At 39.9% G+C, this 13,242-nt stretch overlaps 2 protein-coding genes across 2 annotated transcripts in view; both read left to right on the top strand.

Moving 5' to 3' along the window:
* Window positions 1-1,214: 1,214 nt before the first annotated feature.
* On the top strand, window positions 1,215-9,617 carry LOC149006863 (uncharacterized). The gene is made up of 5 exons (XM_089166068.1): window positions 1,215-1,988; window positions 2,578-3,670; window positions 4,775-5,173; window positions 6,731-8,332; window positions 8,455-9,617. Exons 1-5 carry the CDS (start codon window positions 1,516-1,518, stop codon window positions 8,956-8,958), a joined length of 4,071 nt encoding a protein of 1,356 aa, XP_089022194.1. The 5' UTR covers window positions 1,215-1,515; the 3' UTR covers window positions 8,959-9,617.
* Window positions 9,618-11,800: 2,183 nt separating this feature from the next.
* The window catches only part of LOC149006864 (uncharacterized), a 31,821-nt gene continuing 30,379 nt past the window's right edge, over window positions 11,801-13,242 (top strand). The window contains exon 1 of the mRNA XM_089166287.1: window positions 11,801-12,598. Coding sequence (XP_089022413.1) covers window positions 12,138-12,598 — 461 coding nt within the window. The 5' untranslated portion in view covers window positions 11,801-12,137. The remainder of the gene's footprint in view (window positions 12,599-13,242) is intronic.

The following is a 13,242-nucleotide window of genomic DNA, read 5'->3' on the forward strand; positions in this document are numbered from 1 at the left end:
CCACATCCGACCTGCAAAACATGGCAGTCATTAGATGACCTTATAACCCTGACGTCTATGGTTTCCCTTTCCCCTTAGTGAGTCTAACCAAGGAAGCTGTTGCAGAAGGGAGCAGAGGTGGGAATACTGCGTGAACAGGAAGCCTAGGTCCCGGTCCTCATATGATGTACACCTTGGGATCAGGGGTGGGTCTCATGAGCATCTCCCATGGATGATTCAGCCCTCATCACTGCCCTCGTTTATGCTCTAAATGCCTTATTGGGTCCTAACCTTGGTTCCTTCCCTGAGTGGCTCACTTCCACTCTTGGTGTTGCCAAGAGCTTCGGTTCTCTAATCATGGATACAATTCCTTTGTCTCTCTTTTATAGTTGGCTCTCCCGAATTTTACTTCAAGAAGGAATTCTCGACTCTGTTTCTGGGGTGAGTTATACTGATACAGTCTTCTTCTCTTTGTATAGAAATAAGAAGCTTCTAACTTCCCTTTTTCTGTCTAAAATTCGAAAACACCTAAATTGGGGCTTTTCGATCGCACTTGGTCTCTTGGTTTTTAGCCAGTCGACGGCGTTTGCCCATATGTTCTAGCTGAAGTTAACCTAATTCCTTGCTTTTAAAAGTAAAAATTGTGTGTATTTCTAATCTGTTCTCATCACTTCGATTCTAGGTCAGTGAATATGTCTATTACGGGATGCCCTGCTTCATTGAAGTTGATAGGATCAACCGGCGCTTTGAGATATTTAGGGTGAGGGATATAGGAGTTGTGGAACTATCTGGCTTATTACAAGACAGTGCAGCTACATCATACTCGAATTGTATTTTTGGAACTAAATGTGATTTTGTAGCTTTTTTCATGAATCTTCGGACCATTCCTTTCTTTTTCACCAAACGAACAAATGATCACTACGCCTCTTTGGGATAGCAGCGTCGGTGTGAGAAGAAAATGAGAGAGAGGGATTTTGGGCATCTGGTAGACGAAGGACTTAAGGTTGTAAATTAATAAAGTTAAGAACTTAAAATGTAGAAAAGAAAACAAACATTTACACATAAGCCCTCGTTCATTAAATCTCAACCTTTCATGTAAAAGTTGATGACGTGGCCAAATCATGGCCGTCGGCAGCAGCAGGCAGCTGCTGCCGCAAATAAAAATCCGTAACTGTTTGGCGGTAAAGACAGGACTTTTGTTCCTGCCACTCGCTTTCAAGTGTCACACTTTCGTAGATCGTTCTACGAAGGACGATGGAATCGTGGTTTACCCCCTCAGGCACGGCTTTCCATTTTCTTGATCTCTTCCCTACAAATCGCGTACGAGCGTTTCTCTCTGAGGCAATCGACTGTTGCAGAGAGAATCCATATTGTCCAGATCATCTTTGGAGTCCCTTTGCGAAGCATACCACTGCAGCTTGAGAGAGAGAACTCATAGTGCCTAAGCTCCGTGGTGGACATACCAAACTTTGACGAAAATTTCCCTCCCATTTGATCTAAGCAGACTCAAGTGTGAAGTATCGCAGCAGCGTGGAAATGGTGGAGGAGAACGAACAAGAATATCACCCATTACTCGTCTTCCGTTGGGATGTATTTCTGAGTTTCAGAGGCGAAGATACTCGCCATAATTTTACTGCCTGGCTATACAAAGAGCTCCTAAGCAAAAACATTCGGGCTTTTTACGACGATGAAGGAATGGAAGGAGGAGATGATCTCACCCCGAGCTTGGAAGCGGCGATCAAGGAATCGGCGTCTTACATCGCAATTATTTCGAAGAGGTACGCGTCGTCGAGGTGGTGTTTAGAAGAACTCGCGCAGATTCTGGAAACCAAGCGCCGGTTGCTTCCGGTGTTCTACAGAGTGGATCCTTCTGACGTTCGCAGGCAGACGGGCCCATTTGAAGAGGACTTCCGGTATCTGCAGACGCGTCATGGGGAAGAGAAAGCCCGCAGATGGAGAAGAGCTATGGAAGAAGCTGGGGGCAAGAAGGGTTGGGATTCCAATACCTGGTATTGTCCTTGTTTTCCTCTTTTTTTTTTGTTAGTGGTTAGGGTTTAAGTACAAGGTTGCTTAAGGTGTTAACCCTGAATATCTAGTTTCACGTACCTAGAACATTGCTTACAGCTGGCATTTATAGACAACAATAGGTTTTACAGTCAATTGGACTTTCCCATAAGACCCAGACAACACCAGGTTTTACAGTTAATTTGACTCTCCCATAAGATCCAGACAACACTATGTTTTACAGTTAATTAGACTCTCCCATAAGACCCATTATGCCATTGATTCATCACTAATTCAATGGCCTATGCTAGATGTAAGTTGGGTATGACTCAAATACCTCAAGATCTTTTAGCCTATAACTCAACTTTTTATGCTACGAACAAGTGATGTCTGGCACTGTATTCACAAGCACTCAGCATTTTCGAGGGACACACTCTCACATACCATACAGCTTGCACTGCAGTCCCTGTACAATACTCACAAGTCATAACCATCTCCCTTATGCTCTGACACACACGGCCATAAAACCTGTGGACCGTGTTTTGTTTGATTTCCTGTAATTTCTATTGACTGTGTAGTGATATTAACTTGCAGGAATGATGACTCACGGTTGATTCAAGACATAGTTAAGAAGATATTGCCTAAAGTTCATAACAGTCCCCTGGGTGTGGCTAAATTTCCTGTTGGTATCCACTCGCGTGTAGCAGAACTACTGGACCATTTAGACTTGAAATCGAATGATGTCCAAGTTGTTGGATTTCATGGGATGGGTGGCGTTGGCAAGACCACCCTGGCTAAGGCGGTTTACAATCGGATTGCTGCTCACTTTGATGGCCATTGTTTCATCCCAAATATTAGAGACACTTTGAGACACCATAATGGCTTGGTTTCCATTAAAGAGAAAGTTAATCGTGAACTCCATAATGAGCACAGGGGGCAAGAGCCTACTAGAACTATCAATGATACTTCAGAGAAACGAGTTCTTATTGTTCTTGATGATGTCGATGATGTGGAGCAACTTCATGATCTAGTTGGTAATGGCGGCAGGCTTAATAATGGTAGTAGGATCATTATCACCACAAGAAATAAAGAAGTTCTAAGAGAGGAATTTGTGAACTTTGTCTATGAGGTGAAAGAATTAAGTCCCTCTGATTCACTTCAACTCTTAAGTTACCATGCATTTGGAAGAGAAAAACCGGCAGAAAATTTCTTGCGTCTCTCTGAGCAAATTGTATCCTTCACAGGAAGACTACCGTTGGCTTTAGAAGTAATTGGTGCTTCAATGTTCAGTAAGAAAACAGAGAAGGAGTGGAGAACCGCCCTGGAGAAGTTGAGGAACATTCAACCAGATGATATTCAAAAAGTGTTAAAGATAAGTTATGACGGCCTAGATGAAGAAGAGAGGTGTATATTCCTTGACATTGCATGTTTCTTTGCCTCAATAGGTATGGAAGTAGAAAGTGTCACTGATATATTAAAGGGATGTGGTTTCAATGCTGAGGAGACAATCAATGGCCTCAAGGAAAAATCTCTTATAAAGATTTTGGATGATAATACTGTGTGGATGCATGATCAACTTAGAGATATGGGACAGACAATAGTTAAACAAGAAGATCTTACAAATCCTGGCAGGCGTAGTAGATTGTGGGATCATGATGATGTAATGACAGTTTTGGACTCTAGAAAGGTATGTTTGATAGCAACTTTACTTTTTCACCATTTGCATTGACAAAATCCTCTATTGATACTTCAGTAATGAATCTGACCCAATCAGGGTCTGGTTAAATGGCTAAGCAAACTTATGACTGGGGTACTTTGGGCTGCTACGTAAGCCAAAGGAGAATTTTGCAACTTAGCTTTCGCATCATTATCAAAATATACCTTTTATCTCCTGGACAGACTGGCTTCACTATGTTTTTGGAAAAGGTTCATTTTCAACACAATAAATTTCTAACTTGGCTGTCATTATTGCATTTTCAATCTGTAAACTTCACCCAGTCCTAGAGACACTTAAGAAGGAAACTGCCATCATTGCTAAAAACTTGGTTAAGTATGCATACTTTTCTGAATCCTGATTGCTGAAGCCACTTATGTGATTTTCAATCTTGTTACTGAAGCATTCCGAGGGAGAATAGCATTGTGCCTCTGCTTCTTTTGCTGATCAATGAACTAATAATGTTTTTGTGAAGGTATGAACAGAAAACAGTCCTTGCTGGTTATATAACTAGTTGACATTTGTGAAGGTGGTTTAGGCATTTTGCCACTAGCTCTTGTTTCTCATAACTGTTACAGAAGTAAGAACCCCAGATTCCCTTTTCTCAGAAAGTACCATTCAGAGGCGAATAGTACAATATTAGTTTGATAATTAATGTAGAAGGAAAAAATAATAATAATAAGAAAATGAATATAGAAGGTAGGCTGAAGACATGTAAGTAGGTAGATTATTTTGGGATAATGCCTAAATAAAACAAAGTAATTAGTTGTCTTCTTCTATTTATGAATGTGTGGCAGCCCTCCACCCTAAATCATTAGGATGTTTTTGCCACTTCCTGAGCACAACCATTGCTTGTTACTGATGAGTCTCTGTCCTAGTTCTTCCATTTGACTGTGTGACGAGTGACGAGCCTGGTGGATGTACTTGAAGATAATACAGGCTGTAGAAAACTGATTGCATGCATTTGAGCTTGTTGGCCCATCTAAAAGGATTTACTGTTTTTTGATCTTTTTATCCCATGGCCTATATTTCTGTTCTCAGTTTTTTGAAGGATTTTTCTTGTGTGTTTAACTCTAGGGCACAGGAGTGACTCAAGGCATCATCCTTGACTTTGGGAATATTTCAGAATCTGAAGAGAGTAGTAATATCAGCGAGACAACGTATTCCTGTATTACATTCTTGAAGGAAATCCTTGGGAACATTTTTCATTTTAGACAACAGAAAGATAAGGTGGCGAGGCTGAGTACTGTATCATTTCAACAAATGGTCAACCTAAGACTGCTTCAGATCAATCATGTGAAATTGGAGGGAGCCTTTAAACAGTTCCCTCCTGATCTGAGATGCCTCCAATGGAGAGGTTGTCCTTTGCAAGTTCTTCCTTCTGATTTTTGTCCTCAAAAGCTTACTGTCCTTGATCTCTCGGAGAGCAAGATCGAAAAATTATGGAGTTCTAGACCATTGTGGAGCAAGGGCAAGGTAACTTTTATATAATCAGACCTTTTTCCTTATATTCCATTGTTTATGGTTCTGTTATTTTAGTTTACTGCTTATGAGGAGCATGGTTACACTTTTTAATTACTATTGCCCCCTTCTAGTTATCAACCATTTGATCTGATCCACATGGTTCTCATGCGTACAAACATTTGCAAATCCATCGAACTGTTTCTTGGTTGATGCATACTAACATCATCATAGAATTCCAACTCCTTGCCATAACAGATTATGAAAGTGTTGATGTAGTCCTAGATTGAATAGAATCAACTAGGTGGCTAGTCTTCTAGGATCAAAAAAAAAAAAAAAAAAAGTTTAGGGCGTTGAGATTTTGGGGCAGTTGATTGGGATAGACCATAGGTTATGGTGGTTGGATAGTTTAGGAGAGATTTAAGAGTAATGGGGGTGTTGGGATGGATCATGTAGGTTCTTTAGATTTTGGATGAAAAGTAATTGGAATGGGGTGAAACTTGGCGGGAACTTAGGTAATGATGTATGGGGATGATCCCTAATGTTTGGGATCAGTCTAAATGGTTAGATTGGTGTATATCTAAGTTGGAAATCGGGGTCTTTTGGGTAGTAAAATTCAAGATGGGGTTTACCTTGGATTTTGGATGGTTTTTTATGTATACTGTTGATTGGATGAAGGAGACGATGGTACAAGCTATGTGATGGATTTCTAATGGATTCTAATAGTTAGTTTCAGCTGGAGGTAGGTGTTAACGGCTAGGTTTTAATTAAAACAAGAATAGAAAGAAAAAGAATACTTGGGTATTGGAATTTAGAGGACTAGAGGTAGAAACTCACTGTTCTTGAAGTAACAGCCCCTGCGATGCTTGAATTAATCCTTGAACTTTCAGAATTCTCAACAGTCTTCAAGCTTCTTTAATGGAGATCAAATGGGAAAGTTTAGGGGAATCGAAAGATAGAGATAGGGAATTAGTGACACTAGCTCACAAAGCAACAATGATAAATTAATTGATTGCATTATTCTGAATAATTTTCTATTTAATGAGTCCCAAATCCGAAATAAATAACTATTATATTCTTGTGTGGTTTTGTAGAATAAAATTTGATGGCTTTAAAAAATCCAGGAAAGAAAACCTAGGTACAATATGTCAAAAAAGTGACCGCTTTAGTGCCTGCCACAGGGTGACAAGGCAGCAGCGCTTAGGTGATAAAGCGGCCAAAATTTTGCTTGTCAATAAAGCGTTTTGGCAGACGCCTTGATAATCATGGTCCCAATTGATCCATGTTCTGTATCATGTCGTCGACTAAGAGTAAATTGCTCTCAAAATTTGATTTCATTCATTCACCCTAACAGGGTGTTTATAGTTTTACTTCTAATACACTAGAACCAACTTAGAGAGGAAATAGGAGTACAAATTGGTCTAGGAATGAAATAAGACAAAGGACCTAAAAATGTTGGAGAGGAGCTCTCTTCAATAGCCTGCGCTAGGAGTCCTTACAGCACTTGCATATCCATCTTGCTTCAAGTTCGTTATTTATTCTCTTGTAGCTGAAGATTCTGTCATTGAACAGGTGGCTGAGGAGCTGCAGGTTCTGAATCTGTATAGGTGCTATAACCTAACTGCGACACCTGATTTCTCCATGCACCCTAAATTGGTTAAATTGATTCTTGAAGGTTGTAGTGAACTAAGAGAGATCCATAAATCTCTTGGTGATCTTAGCATGTTACGTCAACTTAACGTGAGGAGATGCCGGAATCTGGAGGAGTTTCCTAATGAAATTACTGGGTTGAGGAAACTGGAAACACTTATACTCTCTGGTTGCAGCAAGCTTACCAAATTACCTGATGACCTGAGACCCATGAAATCTTTAACCGAGCTTCTGCTTGATGAAACTGCTATAGTTAAACTACCTGATTCAATATTTCATCTTGAGAAACTCGAGACGCTTGATCTCAGAAGATGTTTGTCACTGAAGCAACTACCTGTCTTCATTGGAAAATTACTCTCTCTGAGAAGGCTTACTCTTGATTATACTGCTTTGGAAGAGGTTCCTGAATCCATAGGATCATTGAGAAATCTCGAAATATTAAGTTTGGTTGGGTGCAAATCAATCACTGCAGTTCCCAATTCCATCCGCAATCTGACCTCGTTATTGGAACTTTTTCTTGATGATAGTTCAATCGAAGAACTTCCAGATTCCATTGGCTGTCTTTCCCATTTGGAGCACTTATCGGTGAGTCGTTGCAGATCCCTCAGCAAATTGCCTTCTTCTGTTGGATTATTAGCATCTTTGGTTGAGCTTCATTTAGATATGATACCAATTGTAGAACTGCCAGATCAAATTGGTGGCTTGAACATGCTTAAGAAGCTTGAAATGGTTGATTGCAAATTGCTTTCCTGTTTACCAAATTCAATTGGAAACATGTCAAATCTTACCACTTTGATCCTACAAAATTGCGTCATAATGGAATTGCCAGAGTCCATATGTTCATTGGAGAAGCTTGAGGTATTGAAAGTCAGCAAATGTAAGCAGCTCAGTAGACTTCCAGATTCAATTGGAAAACTAAGCAATCTATGCCGGCTCCATATGGAGGAAACTGCTGTAGTGGTACTCCCTGAAGATATTGGAAAGCTTACAAATTTGAGAATGTTGAAAATGGCAAAAAGACCACCTTCTGAGCTGCCCCAGAATTTTGAAGGATGTACAGGAAAAGACCACCATAAGCCCATGGTTCTTCCCGCTTCTTTCTCGAATATCTCATTACTCTATGAGCTTGACGCTAGTAACTGCAATATATCTGGGGCAATTCCTGATGGCTTCGAGAATCTATCATTATTAGAGAAGCTGCTACTAGGCCACAACAGTATTTGCAGCCTTCCATCTAGCCTGAGGGGCCTTTCTGTTCTCGCAGAACTTTCTTTACCATATTCTACAGAACTCAAATTTCTTCCTCCCCTTCCCTCCAGTTTGGTTCGTGTGGATGTTACAAATTGCACTGCTCTGGAAACTATATCTGATCTGTCAAACTTGGAGAGCTTAGAAGAGTTGTGCCTTGCAAATTGCCAGAAATTGTTGGATATTCCAGGCCTTGAATGCTTGAAGTCCTTAAGAAGGTTGTACATGAGTGGTTGCACCACATGTCATACAGTTGTAAAGAGAAGACTCTCCAAGGTACTCTTTGTCATGGCTAACATTTCCAAATTGTGTACATCCGAATGAGTCCAATCTTGTTCTACAACTTAAAAATATTTAGGAATCCTTTATATGCTTTTCATTGGATCTTAAAATTGCAGGTTACTCTGAAGCAGATGCGCTACTTGAGCGCTCCAGGTAGTGAAATTCCAAACTGGTTTGTTCCGGAAGTGTCGAGCTTTTCAAGCATTAAGAACCGCAAGATCAAGGGTGTAGTTGTATGTGTTGTTATATCTCTTGACCAACAGATACAGAGACTGGAATACCCTACAATAGCTGACATTCGAGTAGAAATCCTCGATAACAGGCTCATGCCAAAGTTCAGTTCCACATTTTACTTGCCTGGAGTTCCAGAGACCAATGAAGATCAATTTTATTTCTGTCGGTATGCAGAATGGCATCCATTGGTTCATTTCTTCCAAGATGGCTACAAAATGCGGGTGACACTGCGGAACCCACCAATTTTTGCTGGACTAGAACTGAAGAAGTATGGGATCCACTTGGTTTTGGAAGATGATGACGACTACATTGGTGATGAAGAATCATTGGATGAAACCCAACTCTCTCTTTCAGAGAAACTTGCTAAGTTTTTCAGCTCAATGTAATTGGTTTAAGGAGAAAGATGGAGCATTTGAAGCAGGTAATAGCACACCATCAAACCTGGAAATCATACCTTCTCCTTCAGTCCTTCCCCTGCTTCAGTGGGTTTTATTGTTAAACTGTGCTTTCTTTGTCTATTTCAAAAATGTTGTAGATTCTGCTGCTTTGTTTCTCCTTCTATAATCTTGCAGTAACTATACTAACACTACCACATGCTTCAAGCTTTTTGTTGTTTTTGATATTTGGTTCATTGTGGACACTTCGAATTGTATTTTCTTCTGGGCTTCTATTTTTGAAATCTCCAGAAAGGATCCTACTGAGTATTTGGTCATACTCTTAGAGTACATGGGTGATGTTCAAATGCACCTAGTTATCTTTCCTTTCAGATATATATATTCTAGATCATTATTTTTCTGGGTGCATGTATCATATACGAGACATGTCAATTGACAAAACTTGCTGTACACCAGGTTGTTGAAGTTACCTTGTTGTCCATTCATTTACTACTTAGTTCACTGGATTTATATCATCTGAATTGATTAAGAAAATAAAAATAAGAAAACCCAAAGATAATTTCTCAAAAGCTAAAGATTCCTGTTCTTTTATATACCGACAGGTTGCTGGAGAAAGCAATGATACAGAAATCCATTCATTCATTATGTTTCTAGGCTCCTGCGAAAAATTAAGATTTCCTACACGGTAGACTAATTATATTATAACAAAGAAAAGGAAAATGATTGAAACTGTCATATGGTGATGCCGTGAACAAGAGGGAAAATTAATTCACAATTTACTTGATATCATAGTTCATTGTGTCGGCGACATATCGCCGACACAAGGCGATATGTCGCCATGTCGCTGGGGGGCGACACGACTCCCCCCAGCGACACGATATTTCCCAAATGTCGGCGACATATCGCCCTGTGTCGGCAATATGTCGCCGAAAAATCGGCGATATATCACTACATTCGCCATATATAACAGCCTTTCGTTTGTTTTTCGCCGATTTTTCGTTCGCTTTTTGCCAAAGTGATGTAGGGCCTCTAAAAGCTCCGGGGGCGCTGCCCCCACACCCCCGCCGGGGCGGCCTCCCCGGACCCCCGCCCGCTCACCGGGGAGCGGGACCCCCGTATCCGTCGGCAACAATATGTGAAGCATGAGCCATACTCAACATAGTTGTATAATGAATTGTAAACTTTAGTACATCTCTTTACTACTTGTGTATTTGTGTTCTCTTTGCATATTTACATTAGTTTATATGAATTTTCCAAACTTCCAGTTTTGCCCGCATATAGTTGGACATGTGCCATTTATAAACTTTAGGTTAAGTGATGTTTTATGTCAAAATAATACCCCCAATGTGTTTATTGGCCTCAAATTAGGTTACACGTCAAATTTCATGTCAAAATGACCCCAAATACCCTTCGAAACAGGGGTTCGATTTTTCATCGAACCCTTACCAAAAGTCGAGCGACTTTTGGCGACATGTCGCCCGTGTCGCCGTGTCGCCAGAGTCCGACACGGCGACACGAGTCGACATGTCGAACTTTGCTTGATATTGGACTACTCAAATATTTACTCTTTAGCACTTATGTAAATTATATAACAAGGGAATGAATCAGAATTGGATGAACCAAAGCGGTTTCAGGTTGTGTTGTTCTTTGAAAAGACCATCAATTCTGAATTTCCAAGAGATCAACTTCTTATGCAATCTAACCTCATCCATGGACCAACAAAAAATATTCATGCCAACTTCTGTTCTTGTTGCCCTTTGCTCCTTTGAGTTGACAATGGGATTCATGTATTCAATACAAAAAATATAAGCCACAAATTTTCAGAAGTCGACGTTTCATTAATATAAGCTTTATGGTAATTTTCTTTTTGCTTAATAACTGTACATAGACTGAAATTTAAAGCATAATTTCAAATTTAAAAAGTCTAGAATAGACTTATAATTTTTTTACTTTTTTCAGCCTATTCTTTGGTATTTATATGCAATGCGGTTTGCCATATTAACATGAAGCACTTACCCAAACCGGATCATTTATCAAAAATAAGTAATAATAGTATACTTTGTTGGGTTATTTGGTATGCAATAAATGAATTTTTATTTAGTGGTAAGAGTGCTTCACTTTCTAATACTATGACTTGGATGAATAAGTTATTCAATGAAGTTCAGTGGGTGCAAGATCATACTTCTTTCCAATGTCCAATTGATAATGTGGATATCTCTGCAAGCAACACTAGTGCTTAAGATACAAAATTTTCACTACCTCAAATTTATTTCAAGGTTTTCTCAAATGCTTCATGGGACAAATCTTCAAGGCATTCAGAGAGGAGCAACATTGTTTAGAATCCTACAGGACATTTTGTTCTTGCAAAAACTACTTTTGGGTTTGATTTTTCAGCTATTGCAGCAGAATTATAAACAATTAGAGACGTTATATTAGTTATTTGTAATTTGCATATTAACCAGGTTGTAATCTTCTCAGATTGCCTCATAGCCGTAAAGGCCTTAAATGGCCAGGTCCAGTCTCTCGACTGGCCAAGTCATAGCTTAGTTCAGGAAATTTTGAGGCTTTCTGTTGATTTAGTTTATGTAAACAATTAAGTTTTCGCTTTGTCCATAGATCTTGTAATTCTCTTGTTGACTTCTTAGCCCCGTGGGTCAAAGAAATTTCAGCTTAATTGTTTCTTGTGGCAGTTCTCGCCGTGTTTTGTAAACACTAATCTCCTTTATTCTGGCATTAGCGTTGATAATTTAATATAAGTTATTAGAGAGTAACAGTATATTATTCTTAAATCGCGTATCGTGCAGGATTTTTCAAAAAAAAAAAAAAGCGGAAAAGAAAGGAGAGAGAGAAGACACAAGAGAACACAGAGAGAGAGAGAACGAGCTTTTTCTGCGAAAAGTCCTTCAATTCCCGCGTCATTTCACACTTTATACATGGAAGCTGGATTCCAACTTAGAAGCGTTAAGTTCTGTTTTTTGATCTTCATGTCGTCGACGACGTTACTTAGTAACAAGTGCAGGAGAGGTAACATTCTGAGGAGAAGAAAAAGAAAAAGAGAAGTGGTAACACACAGACACAGTGCATGCTCTGCTCTGCATCTTTGTAAGAGTCTTTGAATCGCCCAAATTCCATTTTACCCAACGCGAGAGAGAGAGAGAGAGAAGAGGGAAATGGACGAGCGCCGGAAAGAGATGGATTCATTGGTTTTCAGATGGGACGTTTTCGTGAGTTTCGGCGATGACACAAGACACAACTTTACCGGCTGTTTACTCGGAGAACTTCTGAGGAACAGCGTCCGAACGTTTCTGGACGACGAGGGTTTGAAGACAGGAGATGAACTAGCCCCGGAACTGTTGGCGGCGATCGACGAATCGGCAGCATACGTTGCAATTATTTCGGAGAAATACGCTTGCTCGGGGTGTCTGGAAGAATTGGCACAGATTTTGGAACGCAACCGCCGGCTGCTTCCGGTGTTCTACAACGTGGATCCTTCTAACGTCCGCCGGCAGGAAGGCCCCTTCGAAAAACCGTTTCGGGAACTCGAGGCGGTTCATGGAGTAGACAAGGTCCAGAGATGGAGGAAAGCTTTGGAAAGATCTGGGGGCAAGAAGGGTTGGGATTCCATGAACTGGTATCTCCTTGTTTTTTTATTTTATTTCTCTTCCTTTTACTGTCTTTGGTATGCACGTGTTTTGTGTCGTTCGAGTGATTTCCTTCTTTGAGAATAGGTAAAGTATGGAAATTTGGAATTATCTCATGAACAATTGAACATACATATGGATAAGAATATTAAATCTCCACTACCAGAACCCCAAGGGGTGACAATTGGCAAAAGACGAAGTAGGAGGTTAGAGTTCAAATCCTCTTGGGGCTAGTGGCGAAGCCCAGCCTATATTAATTAGAGCAAATTGGATTGGCACCCCAAAATGGAGGCCTTAAAGCACTCACACCCCACTTTATGTTTAAAAAGCACAGAGACCCCAAAATTGGATTTTCATTGAATATATTTACCCAATTTGTCAATGAAAACCTTTTCGACACTGTTTATTATAGGGATTTAAAAAAAAATTAAACAGTGATTTAACTGTTTTCAGTGATAAATTTGGCAAATATATTCAATGAAAATCCAATTTTGGGGTCTCTGTACTTTTTAAACATAAAGTGGGGTGTCAGTGCTTTAAGGCCTCCATTTTAGGGTGCCAGTGCAATTTGCTCTATTAATTATATTAAAGGTTCCTCTGTAGTTGAGGTGCATATAAGCTGGCCTGGATGAAC

The sequence above is a fragment of the Hakea prostrata genome, chromosome 8 (assembly GCF_041222555.1).
Source record: "Hakea prostrata isolate BN-2017 chromosome 8, UWA_Hpros_2, whole genome shotgun sequence".
Classification (NCBI taxonomy): Eukaryota; Viridiplantae; Streptophyta; class Magnoliopsida; order Proteales; family Proteaceae; genus Hakea; species Hakea prostrata.